This window comes from Chenopodium quinoa, unplaced genomic scaffold (assembly GCF_001683475.1).
Source record: "Chenopodium quinoa cultivar QQ74 unplaced genomic scaffold, ASM168347v1, whole genome shotgun sequence".
NCBI lineage: Eukaryota > Viridiplantae > Streptophyta > Magnoliopsida > Caryophyllales > Amaranthaceae > Chenopodium > Chenopodium quinoa.
Window position 1 is genome coordinate 3,400,516 of NW_018742974.1, and position 21,249 is coordinate 3,421,764.

The window sequence follows — 21,249 nt, forward strand, 5'->3', positions numbered from 1 at the left end:
AGGGGTTGGTTGGAGAGCGATCGAGTACTGTAGGGAATAAATTCAAGAGTTAACCCCTAGCTTGAACCCCACTGTGATCATACACTAAAGTACGGTGGCGTCCAAAAGGGAAGAAGATAGAGCAAAAGACTCGCCAACAAGTTTTTTTAGGAACTTGTAAACCGTTCACAGGGTGAAGGTTACACCCCTTAACGATCCAAGAGATCGTCAACTCCATAAGGTCTAGAACCAAATAAGGGTTCGGGGATGATGGTACAAATCCAACCTAAAAGAGATTGAACCAGTCCTAATAATAGGCCTCTACTTTATTCTGATCGTATTCATGTGCGCTTTCTGACTAACATGCAATCAATAGGCTTAACCCTAAACCTGTTTATCTATGTTGGTTGAATATTAATGCACAAATAAAACTATTATTGGCGATCACTTGAATTATAATCATATTAACCCTAAACAAGATTATTAAATATCTTATTAAGCGTGATTACAAGTGCCAATTCCCTTTAAGCATGCATAAAAAGTGTGATCAAGCAATAACAATGAATAACAAGCAACACAATAATAATCATGACAATACAATTATAATCATAATAATAATCATCATAGATAAAATAATCATCATCAAAATAATAATAATAATAATAATAATAATAATAATAATAATAATATTCATAATCATCATAAATTATAACAATTATAATCATATTCATGTTCATGTTAATATTAAAGCATAATAATAGCAAGATCCTAGGCATGATACTAACAAGATTAATAACAAACACTAGCATGTCACTAAGCAATAAAAATCAAATCTTTAACCCTAACATGATACTAACAATCATAAATATTAGGAAGAACATAGGAAGCATCGTAACAATCATATTAAGCATATTTGATATTAAAATTACCCTAGACATGATACTAGGAATATCATAATAACAATTTAAACATGATTTATACATCATAATATCAATAAATCAATTAAAGCACTTACTTTGATGCCTCGTACCTCTTTCTAATAACAAAATACACACTGATTAGGGGATTTTTATCCTCCAATCACCGACTGACAAGTGGACCAACCAGGTTCCGCCACGTGTCCTTCACGTAGGCAAATAGGAGCCTGCCACGTGTCAATCACAGATACGTCCTCTGCGGACTAATTGAGACACGCCACGTGTCCACCCATGCCAAATGGGAAAACCGGCCACCAAGGCCCAATCTTGTTTAGAGGCCCGGTCAGCCCTAGGTTTACCCTAAACCTAGAGAGTGGCACGCTTCTCAAGACTATAAATACTCCTCTTAATCCTCATTAAGAGGAGGACGGAAAAGAGGGAATCAGAGACAGAACTCTAATCACTCACGAATTATACATTAAACACTCTCACCTAGAGAGACCCAATTACTTTTATTTCCGCAATCATTACTCCTTAATCAGGTACTAACTTGACCGTTGGAGGCGGAGCTCTCAGGAGTCTCCGTTGTTTTGCAGGTACAGGCGGCCGGTTCCAGTCTCGGTGTTGTAACTCTCCCGCAGGACATCAGAAAACCCCGAAACATTTGGCGCCGTCTGTGGGGAGAGTACTTCTGAGATGGCATCCAAGTCTGTACCGACTCCTGAAGAGAGGCGTCCCCTAAACGACCCTCAAGTTCAGTCGGACCATGACACCGAAAGTGAATTTGAAGTGGAAACTCATACAGCTCCAGACGGGACCCTAAGGGCCCGACGTACCCGTCATACCGAAAGGAGGGAACGGGAGCATCTTCAAACAGTAAGCGAGCCAGCAGGCGCCCAGCCTGCTCGGCAACAGCCGACTGATGGGTCTGCTCCCATCACAAGGAACGAACTCATGACCTTCATGAGGGGCTTCAAGGGAGAGATTCAAGAATTAATCAACAAACAGCCGCCTGCTTCAGTCAGAGAGCAGTCGGCCAAAAAACCTTCCACTTCACTGAAGAGGAAGCCAGTTCAAGGGCGAGAGGCGACTCCTCATCCTAAGTCCAAGAAGCGGGAGCCACTTGCTCTTGATTTCACAAAATTCCGTTATCCTACGGGAAATAGGAAACCTGTTCGTCACATTCAGGCGGACGGGTCGAAGAAAACATACACAGACGCTCGTCTGCTGTTAGAACAGAAGAAGAGTGACCGACTGTCAGAGTCGGCCTCTACTTCAAATTTTCAAGAAAGTTTACAAAATACCTCCATGAGGCATACACAGTCGTACCATGAGAGTCAGTCAGGCGGTACCTCCCGTCAGTCCGGCTTTCATAGTGCCCAGGCGGTACCAAACCCACCGTTTGTACCGCAACAACAGTATTTTATGCAGCCACCTCCATTTGGTGGACCTGCAGCAAAAAACGTCCAACCTATGGACTGGCAGCTACGGTTGCTTAGACTTGGTGAACAGCCGTCGGCCTTCTCCAAGGAAATTACTGAAGCTGTTCAGCCGGCCAAGGTAAAAAATGTACTAGTAGGCGCCTATGACGGCACTACTAATCCGGAAGACCATCTGATGGCATTCACCAACCTGATGTACCTTCAAGGGTTGGATGATCCCACTTGGTGCAAGTGTTTCCCAGCGACTCTCAAGGGAATCGCACAGCAATGGTTCGGCAACCTGCCGACTGGTTGTGTAAACAGCTTCAGGACGCTTGCTTACTTGTTTGCCTCCAACTTCGCCATGAACATCCCTGCAAAGAAAACGACCCTTTATTTGGGAACAATTCAGCAGGGTGAGAAGGAGGGGCTTCGTTCTTACATCAGGCGGTTCAACCTGATGAGAATACAGATTCAAGGGTTACCGGATGAGGTAGCCTATACTGACTTTTTTAGGGGTCTCAAAGACGGGTCTACCTTCAAATTTGACTTAGTTCGAAAAAGGGTGGCGACTCTTCAAGAGGCCTTGATTGAAGCAGAAGCCTATATACAGGCAACTGATCTGTGTACGATAAAACAGTCGGACGGGAAAAGGTTCGACAAAAGAGAAGGACGACAGAAACAGTCGTCTCACAAAGAAGAGAAAAGAAAAGAGGTCTGGGCGGCTGATTCCTCTAAACAGCCGGCCCAGAAGAAGAAAAAAGAATTCAAACCATACTCCCCAAAGTATGTGTTTAACAAGGATAACCAGTTTATCCTAAAAGAGATAAAGGGACGTTTTTCAATTGAGAAGCCGCTCCCCATGAAGGGTTCTGCAAGCAACCGGAACCAAGACAAAATCTGTGCTTATCATGATGACGTTGGTCATCACACCAATGATTGCATCAGTCTCATGCGGTACCTAGACCGCTTGGCTGAGCAAGGTGATCTTGACACTTATGTCAAGAAATCTACGGGGAACACTTCCTCAAAAAAGCAGTCGGCCAAAAAGAATCAACAGGCCGACAGTTCCGATACAGATGATGCAGTCGTCTACACCATTGCAGGCGGCTTCTCAGGAGGCGGCCCCACTATTAGGGGCAACAAAGATAATATAAGGCGGTTAGATGTAAATTCCGTTCACCAAGAACGGCCGTCCAAATATACGTTTCCTGAGATTGTCATCACTGAAGAGGATCTAGGAGGGGTAAGGGGGCCGCATGATGACCCTCTTGTTATTGAATGTAAAGTGGCCAACCAGAGAGTTGGCCGAATCCTCATAGATACCGGGAGCTCCTCAGATCTCATCAGCAGCAAATGTCTGTCAAAACTGAAATATCAGACGGACTGCATACATCCGGCCTCCCACCCTTTAATAGGGTTTGGAGGAGGAGTCGTCCACCCACTGGGACGAGTAGATTTACCTATTCGCCTAGGCGAAAAAGGGGAAGGACGACACATGGTAGTCCGGTTCCTAGTAGTGGAGGAACTCTCGGCCTACAACATGATCCTGGGTCGACCAACCCTGAATAATTCCAAGGCTGTTATAATCCCGTCTCTTATGCTGCTTAAGTTTGAGAGGGATAATGGAACAGTCGGCTCCCTAAGGGGAGATCAGAGGATGGCCCGAGAATGCTATCTCTCGGATGTCAAGCCCACTGTTATGGCCACTGGGTCAAGTGGAGAAAAAACAGACCTTGACAATGTCAAGGAGAGTGCGCCTGTTCAAGAAACAGGCGACAAAAAGAGAAAGGCGTCACAGTCAGAGTCCGCAAGAAAAGCAAGAAAATAGCAATCATTGGCAGAGGAGCGGCCGGATGAGTTCCGCCCTCAGCCGGCTGGTGAGCATGCGGACCTGATCTTAGACGATTCACGTCCTGACCGAACAGTCAAAGTTGGGACGACTGCTCTGAGAAACCTTGGTGACGACTTTCACAACTTATTAAAAGAATACAAGGACATCTTTGCATTTGAAGTCCATGAAATGCCAGGCATTAGTCCTGATCTGGCAGTACATAAACTCGCTGTGGATCCGAAAAAGAAGCCGGTACGACAAAAGAAGCGGAACCATGGCGACGAAAGAAGTCAGGCGGCAGCCGCCGAAGTTAAAAAATTACTTGATGCAGGATTCATTCGGCAATGTTACTTCCCAGACTGGGTTGCAAATGTGGTTCTTGTTAAGAAGCCGAATGGTACCTGGCGAATGTGTGTAGACTACACAGACTTGAATAAGGCGTGCCCCAAAGACAGTTACCCTCTGCCTAAAATTGATAGCCTGGTCGACTCAACAGCCGGCCATGCTTTGATGAGCTTTATGGACGCCTACTCTGGTTTCCATCAAATCCCTTTGTGGAAGAAAGATCAGGAGAAGACGGCCTTCGTCACTGATCAGGGGTTATACTGTTACACGGTCATGCCGTTTGGTCTTAAGAATGCCCCGGCCACCTTCCAACGTATGATAAACACTGTGTTCTTTGACCAACTTGGGAGAAATGTCGAAGCATATATTGATGATATGATTGTCAAGTCTAAACTACAGACAGATCATCTGTCGGACCTCCGAGAAACTTTCGCCACACTCAGGCGGCACCATGTCATGCTTAATCCCAAGAAATGTGTATTTGGAGTTGAGTCTGGGAAATTTCTCGGATTCCTTATCAATCAGAGAGGAATAGAGGCGAACCCTGAGAAGGTACAGGCGGTCATCGACATGCAGTCGCCCCGTACCGTCCGAGAGGTTCAGAAATTAACAGGTTGTCTGGCGGCCTTGGGGAGATTCCTAAGCCGATCAGGCGACAAATGCCTATACTTTTTCCAGGCAATTAAGAAAAAGGCAAGGTTTGAATGGGGGCCGGATGCTGAGGCCGCCTTCCAAAAATTAAAAGTTCACTTGCATTCCTTGCCGAGGCTGGTCAGCCCTTTGCCCAAAGAGAATCTCTACATGTACCTGGCCGTCTCTGATCATGCGTTAAGCGCTGTGCTCCTTGCTGAAAGGGACGGCTGTCAGCTCCCGGTCTACTTTGTCAGTCACGTACTGAAAAATGCCGAGTTGAGGTATCCTCTAGTGGAGAAATTTGGTCTTGCACTCTTCATGGCTGTCAAAAAATTGAAGCCCTACTTTCTGGCACATACAGTCGTCGTGTATACCGACCAACCAATCAAGCGGCCCCTTACTGTCATGGAGTCATCAGGACGAATGATCAAATGGGCCATAGAAATTCAGAGCCTCGAAGTTACTTTCGAGCCTAGAAAAGCAGTGAAGGGGCAAGCCTTTGCTGACTTTATTGTAGAGATGACTCGTCCTCCTGACTCTCAAGTTCCAGACCAAGTCTGGAAGGTATATGTGGACGGAAGCTCTACTTCAAATGGTTGTGGAGCAGGCGTCGTATGTCAATCTCCAGAGGGCGACAGGTTCGAGTATGCTCTACGCTTCAGTTTTCAGGCTTCAAACAATGAGGCAGAATATGAAGCTTTACTAGCCGGGATCCGCATGTGCAAGGCGGCAGGGGCAAGAAAAATAGACGCCTGTTCTGATGCACAATTGATAGTGAGTCAGTACAATGGCGAATACGAAGCAACCCATCCGGCCATGATCAAGTATTTACAGGCGGTCCGACAAGCAGTCGGCTCCCTTGAGGATTTCCATCTAATCCAAGTGCCGAGATCAGAAAACAACCAGGCAGATGCACTGTCAAAATTAGCATCATCCGCCTCCTCCGATACTCCACGAACTGTTTTTTGGGAAGTAATGGAGAAGAGAAGCATCGAGGAAAACCCTATTGGAATCCTAGACAGAAGCTCAACCTGGATGGATTCAATCAGGGCATATCTTACAAACGGTACGCTGCCGGATGATCCTCAACAGGCGGCAGCACTGAAAAGACGAGCCACCAATTTTGAAATTATAAAGGGGGAACTTCACAAAAGGGGGTACCTACAACCTTTCTTAAAGTGCGTTACTCCAGAAAAGGGACGAGAGATACTAGACGATCTCCACTCTGGTTACTGTGCTTCACATATAGGTGGAAGGACGCTTGCTCAAAGGGCAAGGCGCCAGGGCTACTTCTGGCCTACCTTAGAAGCTGATGCAATGGAGATGGTGAAAAAATGTGACAAGTGCCAAAGGTTTGGCAAATTAATTCACCGTCCGGCTACTGACCTCACTACCATTCATAGCCCACTACCGTTTGCTAAGTGGGGCATGGACATTCTGGGTCCATATACGCCTGCTACAGGCGGCAGAAGGTATATACTTGTTGCCGTTGACTACTTCACTAAATGGGTAGAGGCGGAGGCTGTAAAGGGAATCAAGACGAAAGATGTAATTTCATTCATTTGGAAAAACGTCATCACTCGGTTCGGGGTTCCCATGTCTATGGTTTTTGATAACGGTCCCCAATTTGAGACGCCTGTTCTCAAAAGCTGGTTGGGTGACCAAGGAATTGCAAACTACTTTGCTTCTGTCGGCCGTCCACAAGCAAACGGCCAGGTAGAAGCCTTTAATAAAATCATCTCAGACGGTCTCAAGAAAAAGATTGAACGAGCAGGCGGCCTATGGGCGGATGAACTACCACATGTTCTCTGGGCTATTAGGACGACTGAAAAAGGGGCGACTGGAGAAACTCCATTCCTCCTAACTTATGGTGCGGAAGCTGTTCTTCCAATAGAACACTACGAGCCGACTCTTCGAGTAATGCTATATGACGAAGAGGCAAACTGGGAAGCCATGCGCCTGGCGTTAGACTCACTCCCTGAAAAGAGGGGCAATGCTGTTTTGCGCCATGAGATCTACCGTCTGAGAATGACTCGATCATACAACAGAAAAGTGCACAGGCGTCCACTCAAAGTAGGGGACTTTGTACTTAGAAAAATGGAAGCAGTTGGTAGGGCTAATGAGTCTGGCAAACTAACGCCCAACTGGGAAGGACCCTACCGAATCTATGAGGAGGTCAGGGACGGTACCTACCGTCTGGAAACACCAGACGGACAGCCGTTGCCTCGAACTTGGAATGTGGATAATCTTAAAAAATATTTCTTCTGAATGATGTAAAGTAAAGAACTACTTAATAAAGTTCGCACTTACTATTCAATTTTGTATTACGAGGGGCATGCCGTCTGTACCTTTACAGTCGGCTACTCTCCATTGAGTTTTTCACTCTATCTTCAGAGGGGCATGCCGTCTGTTCCTTTACAGTCGGCTACCCTCCATTGAGTATTTTACTCACAATACTTAGCTAAAAAGATTAGGGCCTGGCCGACCCTGTGCCTAACAGGCGGCTACCCTTCTTTTACTTAGCACCTACGTTCACCAAGAACTTACCAAGGCCACAGGCCGAGTGATCAGACCAGGCGCCAAGCCAACTGATCAATTTATAAAACTAATACGACCTGTCCCAACATCATAGCAGGCGTCCGACGGCATCCCTCCGGATGAAATCCGTCGCAGAGAGCAGCTCCCTTTTGGGTGGAACATTGTTCTATAAACTAATTACACGGCACCTATACGACTGTCCCCAAGGGCAACCACGTAGCCGTTTTTGAGACAAGGATAACTCTATCACTAACCAAACCAGTGGTAGCAGTTGACATCTGAGTCAGATAACCGCCTGTATTACTTGGGATAAATGCAGGGGGTACCTTTTGAGTTAATAGCCAACAAACATTGGCGAATCAAGGGGTCTAGCCGGCCTACGCCGCCTGGTACCTCTACTTCTCAAACAAAAGTGGCGGCGACTGAGTAACTTCAACGTTAACTCATAGTCACTCCTTCAAACTTGGTATGGAACCTAAAAAGTTTGAGTCGTCCGCCTGTTTTAAACAAACAAGGACACTCAAACCCCTATTCCTACTAGGGAACCTATTGAGTTAATAGCCAACAAAAATTGGCAAACCAAGAGGATCAGCCGGCCTCCGTCGCCTGGTACCTCTACTACTCAATCAATATTGTGACGAAGACTAAGTAACTCTTATGTTAACTTAATAGTCACTCAAACTTAGTATGGAGCCTAAAAGGTATGAGTCGTCCGCCTGTTTTCAACAAACAAAGGGGTCTCAACCACTACTCTTGCTAGACCGATTAACTAAATGGCCGACTGATCGCCCAGCTTGAAAACAGACAACCAGTCGTCCAGGGGCATAGGCGGACCATCCGTACTTATCTACAATCGGCCATGCAAAACAGTCGATATAGTGTACAAAGCAATAGCAAATATTCAACACTTAGACAAATTTCAAGACCAAAAATGATTGCATTAATGAAAAATATTCATAACCCCGGCCCCCTGGCCGGGTAATTACAAAAGCAAACGGCACGCAGGCCGTGGAAAAAAAATACTTAAAGCTTAAGAAGGGGGCAGTTCAGTTTCAGCAGCTGCCGCCTGGTCAGCACTCTTCTTGCTGGACTCGGCTTTAGCTGCACCCTCTTTTGATGCCTTACCCCCAAGTGGCACAAGCGCCACAACCGGCTCTTCCTCCTCCAACGCACCATCCAATGCCTCTTCTTCAGCAGCCGCCAGGATCTGTTGATTATATGTTTCCGAACACTGGCGGTACGTTTTTTCCCAGGAGGCAAAGTCGGCACTGGGGAACAGTCGTTCCCAGGTCATGCGCTGGATTTGAGCGGAGTCTTCCACCATCTCCCGGACGAGCTCTTTCTTCTCTTGCTCGGCCTTTTCCGAGAGCTCTTGGGTAAGACTCTTCTCTTGGTTCACCAGGCGTTCTTTTACGTTGGCCAAAGATTTCTCCATGACTTCGTAAGAGTGCATTTTTTGGCGAAGAGGCTTCAGCTCGGCCTTAAGGTTTGTGACGGTCGCCTCCAGCTCGTCAACCTTCTTTTGGGCCGCCTCTAACTGAGCCCGAACAGCGGCGGTAGCCTGCGCCTCATAATAAAGAAGATCAATGGTCAGTACTTCATTTTGGGCAATTTGAAACATTGCCTTATCACAGCTGGAGGCAGCCATAGCTTTTGCGGCCTTTACCTCTTTGTTTTTCCGATCAATCGGCTTGCGAAGGCTGTTGACTCGGAGCAGGGCCTAAGTACAAAGAAAAACAGGCGTCAGCTTCCAAGCAAAAAAAGATAACAGGCGTCCTGGAATTCAAAAACTCAGTATACCTCAGCAAGGATCCCTGAAATCCCATCAAGGTCAAGGGTGCCGGCACCCCTGACCGCCTCCCTGTCAGATGGAGGAACTACTTTAACCATGGACTTGGCTACCTCAACCAAGTCAAGCCCCTGAGGGCCGGCTGCATTAAGCGAAAGGAAAAAAGTTAGACCTAGTCAAGAAGGAAGCAAGAGTGAGTTTTTACAAGTGAGGGTCCATACTACTAGGCGGCCCCGCCGGGGTTTTTGAAGAAGTGGCCGGCTGCTTCTCAGCCGCCACCGTTTTCCTGGAAGACCCAGGAGAGCTTGCAACAGTCGTCCTCCGGGCCTTGGGGTCCGGCTGTTGCGAGGAAGAAGCCCTTGGAGTGCCAGACTGAAAACAAAAAGAGTTAGTATATGCATAAGACAACTAAAAGAGGAAGAGTTTTCGAAGCTTACCAAGGGTGCCCCCTTGTTGGGGGAGTCGGCATAAGACTGTTTCATGAGCGAGGCCCGCAACATGGCCGCCGCAGTCTTGGATGCTGTTATTTTACTCATGGCGTCAGCTGCAAAAAATAAACAGCAAAGTTAGTAAAAATCTCAAGTAAACAAGGCTTGAAAAAAAAAAAAACAAAGTATTTGACAGGCCGGCTACCTCTAGAGCACCGACTGCTGAGGCCACAGGCGGCCAAAAAGTACTCATCATAGAGCCACTTAAAGCTCGGGACGCAGTGTAGGGGTACTTGCTCTCGTACCCCTGAAGTAGAGTTCACCCTAGTCTCTACTTTGAAGAGTCCTTTGTCTAGGATCTCTTTTTTAGCCTTTGGGGGAACAGGCGGCATGCTGCGACCGCCTGCGAGAAGAGGCGGATCCCTATTCCACTTGTTAAAGCGTTGGTTCAGCTCCGTATCTGAACCCTCAATGATAAGAAAGGTGTTCCGCCAATCCTTCCATTTGTTCGCCTTACCTCTCGTCATGAGGTAGCCCCTATGGCTTGTTAATTGATACCAGCCGGTACCTCCCGACTTAGGGGTCCGGCTGAGATAGTTCATGTGGGCGAAAGCCTCAAAGTTTGGCTCCACCCCGTACATTTCGCACCCGGCCACATAGCCGAGTACGTTTACCCAAGAGTTGGGGGCTAACTGCCATAACCCCAAATCATACCCATCTAAAATCCGCTGAACAGCCGGATGTAATGGGAAGCGCAGTCCAGCTTTGATGGCCGCAACATAGCAGCCAAAGCAGCCGTCATTATAGCTGGTACCAGCCGGCCAGACGACAGTGTCTTCTGGATCCGGCACGAACAGTAAAAATTCCGGGCCCATTCTGTGGTTGGCAATAAAGCTCGCCACGTTGTCTTGCATGGTTGCGAGCCGGCCCCGGGGCACTTTGCAGTAGTAGGGGGCGTTTTCCTCTCTGTAAGAGGCGGACGGCTCCGCCCAATTGTCCCCCTTCTCAACTGCGTGAGAAAGTCTCGCCTCTTGTAGGCGGCTATGTTTTTCTTCTGAGCCTGGAGAACTGTGGCCAGAAGAGCTGGACTCGGACTCGTCCTCTGATGAGTCCGAAGAGGACGACTCCTCCCTTCTCCTAGAGGGGCCCGCCTCCTCTCCCTTAGAAGGAGCAGGAGTAAAGTTAGACATATCAACGGTAAGATGGGAAGGGAACACCTTGCCCCCTCTCTTAGAACTGTCGGCTTGGCAGCCGCCTCGGTTCAAATCTACATCTGGCGCCTGGTCAGATGTTTCACTAAGGAGCACCCTTTGGGAGGAGCCGTCTGAGTTTGATATCATGGCAGTCTTTTTGGTTCTGGCCATCACGTTCTGCATAGACACAGATACAGTCGGACTTCGTATAAAGGGTAAAGATGGGTCCAGAAAAGGGCAGGCGGCACTCCTAGTCCTAGATTCAGCCGTCCCCGATGACCGGCTGATCACTAACTTAGGTCGTGTCGTGTGCTTCCGTGGTGCCATTTCAAAAAATAAAAAGAAAATTAAGAGTAAGAGAACTGAGTTACCTGAACGAGTGACGGTTGATGAAGATCTGGAAATCCGGGTCAGTCGGCTTGTCAGAACAGGCGGTAGGCAGAAAATGTCCGAAATGTCAGAGCAAGTTCAGGGGTCCGAATGTTCTCGCAAAGTTCTCAAATGTGAAAATGACCGAAGTCAGCACTTCCTTATATAGGCGAAGTGAGAAGGCGAAGGGTCGCTTCCAAATTCAAAATGTGGGCGGGAAAATCTCTCGGCCGTTTGCAAGGTGACACCTGTAGCAGGCCGTCGCCTCTCACCATGTGACACCTGTCACAGGCGACACGTGACCAGTCACGTGCCACCTGTGAGGGGCAAATGATTAGGGGATTTTTATCCTCCAATCACCGACTGACAAGTGGACCAACCAGGTTCCGCCACGTGTCCTTCACGTAGGCAAATAGGAGCCTGCCACGTGTCAATCACAGATACGTCCTCTGCGGACTAATTGAGACACGCCACGTGTCCACCCATGCCAAATGGGAAAACCGGCCACCAAGGCCCAATCTTGTTTAGAGGCCCGGTCAGCCCTAGGTTTACCCTAAACCTAGAGAGTGGCACGCTTCTCAAGACTATAAATACTCCTCTTAATCCTCATTAAGAGGAGGACGGAAAAGAGGGAATCAGAGACAGAACTCTAATCACTCACGAATTATACATTAAACACTCTCACCTAGAGAGACCCAATTACTTTTATTTCCGCAATCATTACTCCTTAATCAGGTACTAACTTGACCGTTGGAGGCGGAGCTCTCAGGAGTCTCCGTTGTTTTGCAGGTACAGGCGGCCGGTTCCAGTCTCGGTGTTGTAACTCTCCCGCAGGACATCAGAAAACCCCGAAACACACACGTTAGTAACTTCAAGGAAAATAATAATATAAACAATCAAATTAAATAATTGAAATAGAGATTTGGGACCAAACCCTCAGAAATTAATCCTTTCACGTCTAGGGCGAAGGCAACTTCGAATATGGCTAGGTGTTTCTAGATCTTGCGAATGCGAAATTTTGTATGTAAAAGTAAGGTTTAGAAAAAGAGAAAGATGAAGAGATGAATGAATTAAGAGGGAATTAGAGAATTAATGATTGCGAATGAAAACTGATTGTAGGTGAAAATTCTTGAGAATTGGTGAATGAAAACGGAGTTTTTAATACGTTATTTTTAGAGAAAATCAGCCAAAAAAATAAAATAAACAAAACAGAGTATGGGCACGAAAAACAAGGTTGGCGCACGCAAAACAGAGCTGGCGCCAGCACCAGCTAATTGACGCCAGGCGCCAGGCCTGGTTCCAGGCGCCAATGCCTGGAGTCAAGCGCCAGGCCTGTTTTTGACGCGTTTTCGAAAATCAGATAAGTTTGTCGTACTGGAGGATAAAATCGTATCTTTTCCTCAAAAATGCTATTTGATTTTAATTAAAACTCTGAAAAGTCAACAAAAGTCAATTTATCAATGCTAATTGAATTAGGAATGAAAAGAACCTTCTAGAAGAATCTAGAAGACTAAAACCATTCCTAATTGCATTAGGAATGATAAATCATTTTAGGCCCTCCCCTAGATCATTGGGCCGCATATAAAGCTCAAACTGGGCCCAGTTTAGTAAATTGGCCATAACTTCTTCAATATTCATCGGAATTGGGCTTATAATATATCGTTGGAAAGCTCTTGTCAAGCCCCATCCAACTACACTACTATTGGACCCAGATCATGGATTAATCAAACTGGATTGGCTGTTTTCTTCAAATAAGTTTTCAAAAACAGAAAGAAGAGAAAAGAAATTAAAACTTATCCGCAACACAAGACTTTCCACACTTTCGTTTCATTCGATAATGATTCGACGTGAAAGGTACTCATCATTGGGTTTGGTTTTGGGGAGACACAAATGGGTGTCTACAAGTACATCTTTTACTCGCCACATAAATGAGATTTGAGTGTGTGAGCACTAGTCTTGAATTCTATATGCTCTTGTGCTTTGCTCTACTTGACAATTGTTAGGGAAGTATGGCAGTTGGATGAATTTGATTGGTTGACTTTGATACATGTGTTGTTAGATTTACCTTTAATTATTTTTATTGATTTAAATTGTATTTGGGGTGAAGTATTGATTTATTTATTCATTGATTTGCTTAGGGAAAAGCAAATGTTTGTCTTAGGGGAGTTTGATGAGTCTATTATATATATATTTATTTATTCCCCGTCCCACGGTCATATTTGTGCTTATTTGAGCTCTACGGAGCTATTTTTGTTACTAATATACGTTTTTTTAGTGTTTTTGTAGAGTTGGTATTATTTTGCAGGAATTTGCATGTTTATGTCAATTCCCGAGCTTATGGAGCCACTGCGAATATATTAGAGTCGAATCTTATTTTATGACCGTATATTAAAGCCCAAGACCGAGTTAAAGGAATTTAGTTCGGTGAATAAGGGCTCGATTAGAGAAGAGAGTGGTCTACATTATTATTATGGATTAATGGACCAAGCATAAAAGAGAACTTGGACTCAAGTCAAGAAGCCCAAGTCCAAGGAGAAGCAAAGCAGTCCAACTTTAGTTGACCGGGCCCGATCGGGCGAGTTTGTTGATGTTTGTCAATTGGTATTCTGTGCACCATGGTGCACAGTAAACTACATGCTCCAGCCCAACACGTGGCCAATAAACACAACCCAAACAAAAAATACGCCCAACCCAAACATCATGTTTTCGGTTTTTTTTTAAAAAAAAAAATAACCGTTCTAATCCTTCTAATGAACCGCCACTTTATTTTTTTAATCATTTTATATAAAAAAATCTTTCTCTTCTCGTAAATTATAAAGTTTCATCTCATAAATTCATTTGCATTTCTCTCTCCTCATTTCATTTTTCTCACTCAACTCTAAATTTCTCTCTCTAAAAACTACTGCAATTCCATGGCGAATGAAGAGATTCACCGAAATCACCTTCAAAAAGGTGAACATCACTTCAATAACTTTGATTTTGATTCAATTTTGATAAATTTTTTAAACTATTGTTGTTTTAATTTTTTGAAATGTTAAATCATTGATATAATTTTGTTTTTTTTTGTTTGATTTTTTTGTTTTTTTTTTGTAGAAAATCAAAACAAACTTCGTCTAGTGGTGAAGACGAACATATGTAAGTGATTTATTGTTCTAATTACCAACAAAATGAGTAATTTAAACCCTAATTTTTAAAATTGAAAATTAATTTGAAACAAAATTGTGTTGAACGGGACATTAAGTCAGATGTTCAAGTGAAAACACCAAAAAACGAAGAAATTAGAAGATATAGAAGGAAGTCCATCAAACAGGTATATTTTGAATTTTTGATTCATATGTTTCCTATTTAATGTGAATATATGTTATTTTTTTGAAGGAAAATTCTAAATAATCAACTGAAAACCCATAATTGTGTATTTATGTTTGTATATTTGCTTGCATGTTTATCAATTTTAATTATGTATTGATATGTTTTTGAACAACACTTCAAACTCTTTTGAATAGAAATAAATAACCACTGAACATATTTCATTTCAGTTTGTATTGGAATAATTGATAATATTTAATTATTAAATTTTCAGATGAACACCCTATCAAAAAATTTGAACAATAAACAACAAACACTGAACACCCCACAATTCTATATATATTTGATTGTATATTGATATATTGTGATAATGTTTGGATATTTTTTTGAACAAACCATGAAAAACATTTGAATGACAAAAAATAATAACTGAACACCTTCAAATTTAGGTTGCTTTACATTAAAATATTAGGATATATTCATATAAAATTAAATTTGGTTTATAGCCAAATATTAATTAGAAATAATATATATAAAAATTGGTTTATGTTCATATAAAATGTTAATTTTGTTGTTATTTTTCTTTATTAACAGTCCAACTGCTGGAAAGCACCCTGAAACATCAGAACAACATCCTAAAACTTCTGAACAACCCTCCCAACCCACTGAACACCCAGAACCATACAAAACTTCTGATGTACCTCCACAAACTTCTGTACTTCTATCAGAAACACATATACCCCCTCAAACAGAAAAAAAAAATCATGAGAAACAACCAGAAACTTCTGCACTCCCATTAGGAAGTTCTGATCTACCTAAAGGAACTTCTGAACTCCCATCTGGAAATTCTGAAAAACCTCAACCAACTTCTGTACTCCCATCAGAAAGTTCTGAACAATCCATGGGAACTTCTGAACTCACATCAGGAAATTCTGAAAAACCTCAACCATCTTCTGTACTACCATCAAAAAATCCTGAACAACCTCCAACAAATCCTGTAGTCCCATCACAAATATTGAACATCCTAAGGAAACTTCTGTACTCCCATCAAAAAATTCTGAACAACCTCCAACAAATTCTGTAGTCCCATCTGAAGAACAAGGAAATTCTGAACATCTTACAGGAAATTCTGAACCAGATGGAAAAAATGGTGACAATGCTAGTCAGCGCAAGCCAAGGTAAAATGTTAATATGTTTTTCAATCATTTTATTTATAGTGTAATGTTCATTTAATTACATAAATGTAAGAATTTTTTAACTTAAACTATATAAATGATTAAAACAGGAAGAAAAAACATATAGCTACAAAAAAAAAAAGAAAAACACAAGCCCTACAACATCAAGAGTGTTGCGCAGCCAAAGCACCCCAGAAGAGCAAGAAAAGCATGTTGAAGCAGAGGTAATTCCAGAATCAGAGTTTAACATAGCTTAGAAAATTAGAAAGGGGGTTCAAACAAAACAAAAGGGGGTTCAGATAAAAGAAAAAACTGGTGCAAAGGAAGGAGAACAATCTTCACAAAAGGTTGTTAAAAAGGGAGTTCAGAAGAAGGAAAAAGAAGTTCAGAAAAAGGTTGAAAAAGTTCAAAAAAAGGAGAAAGGAAAAAAAAGTTGAGAAGATTGAGAAAGAAAGAGAAAAGTTGATGATGATGAGCTGATTGATGACAATGTAGTGAATTTGAGTGATGATGATGAGGTTAAAGAAGATAAGCTATGTGTTAGAGTGGGACATGTTAAGTTTATGAAGTTTATAGGTAGCTTAACCCCACAACAAAAACAAGTAGTGAAAGAAATGGGATTTGGGGCATTTCTTTCTGTGAATTTGCCAGAAAATGTTGCAGTGTTTTGTGCTTGGTTGTTGAAACATTTTGAAGAAAACAGCAGCATCTAATACTTGCCATTTAACAAATCAGTGGAGATCAATGAACAAGATGTTCAGATAGTATATGGAGTACCTAGAGGTAAAAAAATTGTTTCTGAAAAAGAGCCAAACAAGGCAGAGGAAGAAGATGAAGATTTGGAGATTGTGACACCTTTGATGAGGTGGAGGGAAATGTGGGGGTGTAAAACTGGTAGCCCTAGAACACAATGGATTTTTGAGAAGTATGAAAGTGAGGAAGAAAAGAAGATCAAGAGAGATCAACAAGATTTGCATAAGAGGAAATATATCACAGCAGCCATAGATTCAAAAGAGAAGAACACAGGAGAAGTAGCTGAAATGTTCAAAATAGATTTCCTTGTGCTCGCTGTAAACTCAATGATGAAAACAAGCCAAAACCTTTACTGCCACTACAAATTCCTACACTCAATTCAAGATTGTGATGAAATAAAGGAATTGAATTGGTGCAAGTATGTGCTACAAAGTCTGATTTCCACAGTACCTGAGTGGAAACAAAACACCAAGGGTTTTTTTAAGGGACCACTGCCTTTCTTGTTGGTATTCTTTTGGCTTTTGTTATTTTTATTATTTGTTCATATTGTATTGCATGATGTTCAAAAGTTATACCTATTAGTTCAAAATTAAAATGGCATATGTTCAAAATGTGTTTGCCTTATTATAATATGAATTATACCTTTTATTCTTATGTTCAACAGTTTTGGTATGACTGTTCAAAATTTTAATGTCTTATATTCCTATGTTTGTTTCAAGGTTTTTGATTATGATTGTTCAAAATTTTAATGCCATATATCAATATGTTCAAAGTTTCAAGGTTTTTGATTATGTTTGTTCAAATTTTAATGCATATATGCTTGTTTCATTTTTTAAAAATTTCATAACAGAAATAATGTTTTGGTATGCTTTTTTAATGGCACAGTTATTGTATTGTGATCGAGTGCAAAAAAGAGGTATCGAGCAACCAAGGACATACCCAATCATTTCAGCTCGGAATAGAGATATGATTCAAGAAAGAATAAAATTGGAAGGAAAGTCTCAATTTGGATTGGGAAGTGTGTTAGAAAGAATACAAATATCTGGACAACAACAACAATAAAAAGTTCAACAACAAGAAAGCGATGATTTGCCAATATCTGAGAATCTGCCAACCAAGGTTCATTTTCTTTTCTGTTCAAAATTTATTTCTAGTAGTTCAGAGTGTAATGACAAATGTTCAAATGCTTTCGTCAAATGTTCAAATAATAAAGAATACTATAATACTGCATTATCAAATCAGTTAAAACTTCATTCAACAAATTTTTGTTGTTCATTAACTTTAAATGCATGTTCAAAATACTGCAAACATATGTCAATTATTTTATATTGAAACCAGGAGAATCTGCCAACCAAAGTTCGTTTACTTTTTTGTTCAAATTTTATTTCTATTTGTTCAGAGTGTTATGATAAATGTTCAAATGTTTTCGTCTAAAGTTCAAATAATAAAGAATACTTTAATACTTGATCATCAAATCAGTTAAACATTCATTCTTTAAACTTCTGATGTTCATCAACTTATAATGCATGTTCAAAAACTGTAAACTTAAGTCAATTATTTTATATTGAAATCAGGAGGAAGTTATGGATGATTTGATGGATATTGTAAAGACTTTGGGAAGTTGTGTATCAAAAATGACTGAGAAGTTGAAGCTAGGAAAAAACCTGTTCCCTAACAACATGATAATCAAAAGTGTTGAAAGTCTTATTGGAAAAAGAAAGAATGATTATTCCAATTTGAGTGAAGATGAGGCTTTCTTTGGAATAGAGTCTTTCTTGAAGGCTATTAATCATATTGAAAGAGAGTATTTGGAAAAGAAGGAAGCTGAGAAAAAAGAAACAGAAAGAAGAGAAGCTGAGAAAAAAAAAAGAAAAAGAGAGAAGAAGAGCATGGGGAAAACAGAAGGTAGGGGAGGATTATAACATGGAAAGTGCTTTTGATTTGAGAATTGATGATCCTCCAGCACCAACAAATGGTCAAACTGGAGGAAGCAGAAGTCCTATGGTAAGTGGTGCTTCTCCTATGGCAAGTGGAGATCAAAGGGAAGAAAGTGCTGGTGTTAGGAAAAGTACACTTGACCTAACACTTACCATAGGTAGAGGAGAGAAAGGTCCTGAAAAAGAAGTGGCAGAAAGTGGTGAAAAGGGAAAGGCAAAGGAGGTGCCTTTTGAAATGGCAGAACTTGATGCACCTGGAGAGTCGTCACATATGCCTTTTGAAGACATGTTTGATGATGCCACTGACTTTGCCAATATATTTGAAACCAATGATGCAACACTTGATGATATTTTGACGAACTCACTTTCAAAGGACTTTCAATATCAAGGGTAATGTCATTCTATCTGAACATCTATATGTAATTTTTTGGGCAGTAGGGTAGAAAAGAAAAAGAAAAAGATATGTAAATATTTTGGAAGTAATGTAATGAATCTGTAATTTTTTGGACAACTAGGATAGAAGCTGAAAAAGTCAGCATAAATATTTTGGATGAAATCAGAACAAGTACAAATATAAATGTATTTATGAAGTATTGAATGATATATTTACTATATTAATTTTCTGTGTTCAAATAATTATATTTAGATGCTCATATGTCTTTATTGTATGTTTAAATCTACAGATCTAAAGAAGAAGCAGGAAAAGAAAGAGAAGTTTCTGAAAAATCAAAGGGGTAATTGTATAAAAACATATATATTCGATCAAAGTTCATTAGCAATTCATATACAGTTCAGTTTCGTAAATGTATATTTCAAAAAAACTAACAATACTTTTATATTGTTACATTAGACCAAAAACAAAACAGGTTGTTGATGCAAACAAAAGACCACGAAGAGAAGTTACAAAATTGCCAGCTTGTCTAAAATCCTCATTCATGATTAAATATGTGGATTTGTTCAAAAATGTTAGTGCAATGCAAGCAACTTTATCTGATTATGCATTCAGTGAAGGTCCTAATAAGTAAGTTTCTAATATAATTTCATTGTTCAAAAATTAATTTACTTTGTTCAGATATTTATTTATATAGTTCAAATAATAAAATGAAGCTTAACTTAGTTTGTTATTTTTTTTCTTGTATTGGCAGTGAAGTACTGTACCATGATGGAGAAAATAGTGTCAACAGGGAAGAAATGAGGACACTTGGAACAGATGAAGAGGTCGACAATGCAGTTATCGATGCTTGGGCTCATATTCTGAACACCAAAGGCAAAAAAACATAGCATTTACTTCTCCACAATGCCATACGTAAGAAAATATATATTCAATATTCTTAAATAAACCATATTTAATATTTTCTACAAACTGTTTAGTATATTTTGTTTAGTGTTCATTATTTTTATAATAACTTTTCATTATTTGAATGGTTAGTTGCAGTTGATTGTGTGCAGAGACATGGGTAAAAGTGTGAACACCACAAAAGAAGAAAGACATGAGAAGTTTGCAGAAAGACTGAACTATGAAATGACAAATAGTGGTATCACCAACATAAAAAAATTTAGGGAATTCTTGTTTCTTGTTCCTGCATTTAAGCACTTCTACTTGCTATGTATCAACATGTACAATGGAACAATTGATTTGATTGACAACAGGAAGCTTCCAATGAATGTCAAAGCATCTACCAAATATGAAGATAATCCTCAAAAAATGGTAAAGTACTAAATTATTTTTTGTTCAATTTGTTCTTAGACTGTGTTCAGTAAATTGAGTTGAGATGTTCAAAAAGTATGTTATTATGTTTTACGGCTAGAAGCTTTTTCATATTTTATGCGAACAAAGGATTATATAGGAAGTGATATTGCTAGAGTCTTAAGTTTCAAGACTGATTTTATCAAGATGAAATGGAAAAGCAATTTGGATCATAAAAATTGTGGTGTTTACGTGATGAAACATATGGAAACATACACAACAGAGCCTTTGGTAGAATGGAATTGTGATTTGAAAGCAAATAATGTGAGTTTCAAAAATACTGTTCAAACGTTTTCTTTTTATGTTCAAGACATTTTATATAGTGTTCATAATTATATAATTTCGGGGTGCATGTTCAGGTTGATCAAATAAGGAAGCTTAGAGTGCAATATTGTTCAGAAATCATATTAGGCCCCACCAACAAAGAAGGATACAAAGTGAAAATGGCAGCAAGAAAAAGAATGGAAGAGAATTAATATTTAGGTTTATTGACATTTCAAGAGACAGTGATTTTATGTAATTTGTTTGAATTTGAAGTTTGATGAAGACAAATGTTGTTTGAATTTTTAATTTGGATTGAGATTGACATAAGTATGTAATATTTGTAGTAAATGTTGACATTAAACTTGTGCTCAAATATTAAACTGTAGTAGTTCATTTTATAAAATATGTTTGTCAATATTTATTTTAATTAAAAAATTATAACAATAAAATTATAATGCAAAAATTTTCATATATATTGAAAATTAATAAGCATTTGAATATTATTACATATTGTAAACCTATGAAAAAGTGTTCAAATATATTGAAAACCTATGAATTACTTGTCTTGTCAAACATTGATAACATTGCATCATAATTTGAAACATTAGAAGATCCAGAAGC

General features: G+C 40.8%; 1 protein-coding gene across 4 annotated transcripts; it reads left to right on the forward strand.

Moving 5' to 3' along the window:
- Window positions 1–15,846: 15,846 nt before the first annotated feature.
- On the forward strand, window positions 15,847–21,008 carry LOC110729254. 4 transcript variants are annotated; one of them, XM_021908983.1, is made up of 9 exons: window positions 15,847–15,930; window positions 16,038–16,151; window positions 17,566–17,799; window positions 18,255–19,007; window positions 19,301–19,351; window positions 19,468–19,638; window positions 19,763–19,923; window positions 20,047–20,628; window positions 20,724–21,008. In XM_021908983.1, the coding sequence occupies exons 4-7, from the start codon at window positions 18,604–18,606 to the stop codon at window positions 19,896–19,898; spliced, it is 762 nt and encodes a 253-aa protein (XP_021764675.1). In that variant the 5' UTR covers window positions 15,847–15,930; window positions 16,038–16,151; window positions 17,566–17,799; window positions 18,255–18,603; the 3' UTR covers window positions 19,899–19,923; window positions 20,047–20,628; window positions 20,724–21,008. The 4 variants fall into 4 exon arrangements, with proteins under 4 accessions (XP_021764675.1, XP_021764673.1, XP_021764674.1 ...); XM_021908981.1 differs by having other exon boundaries at window positions 20,047–20,325; XM_021908982.1 differs by having other exon boundaries at window positions 20,053–20,325.
- The last annotated feature ends 241 nt before the right edge of the window (window positions 21,009–21,249 follow it).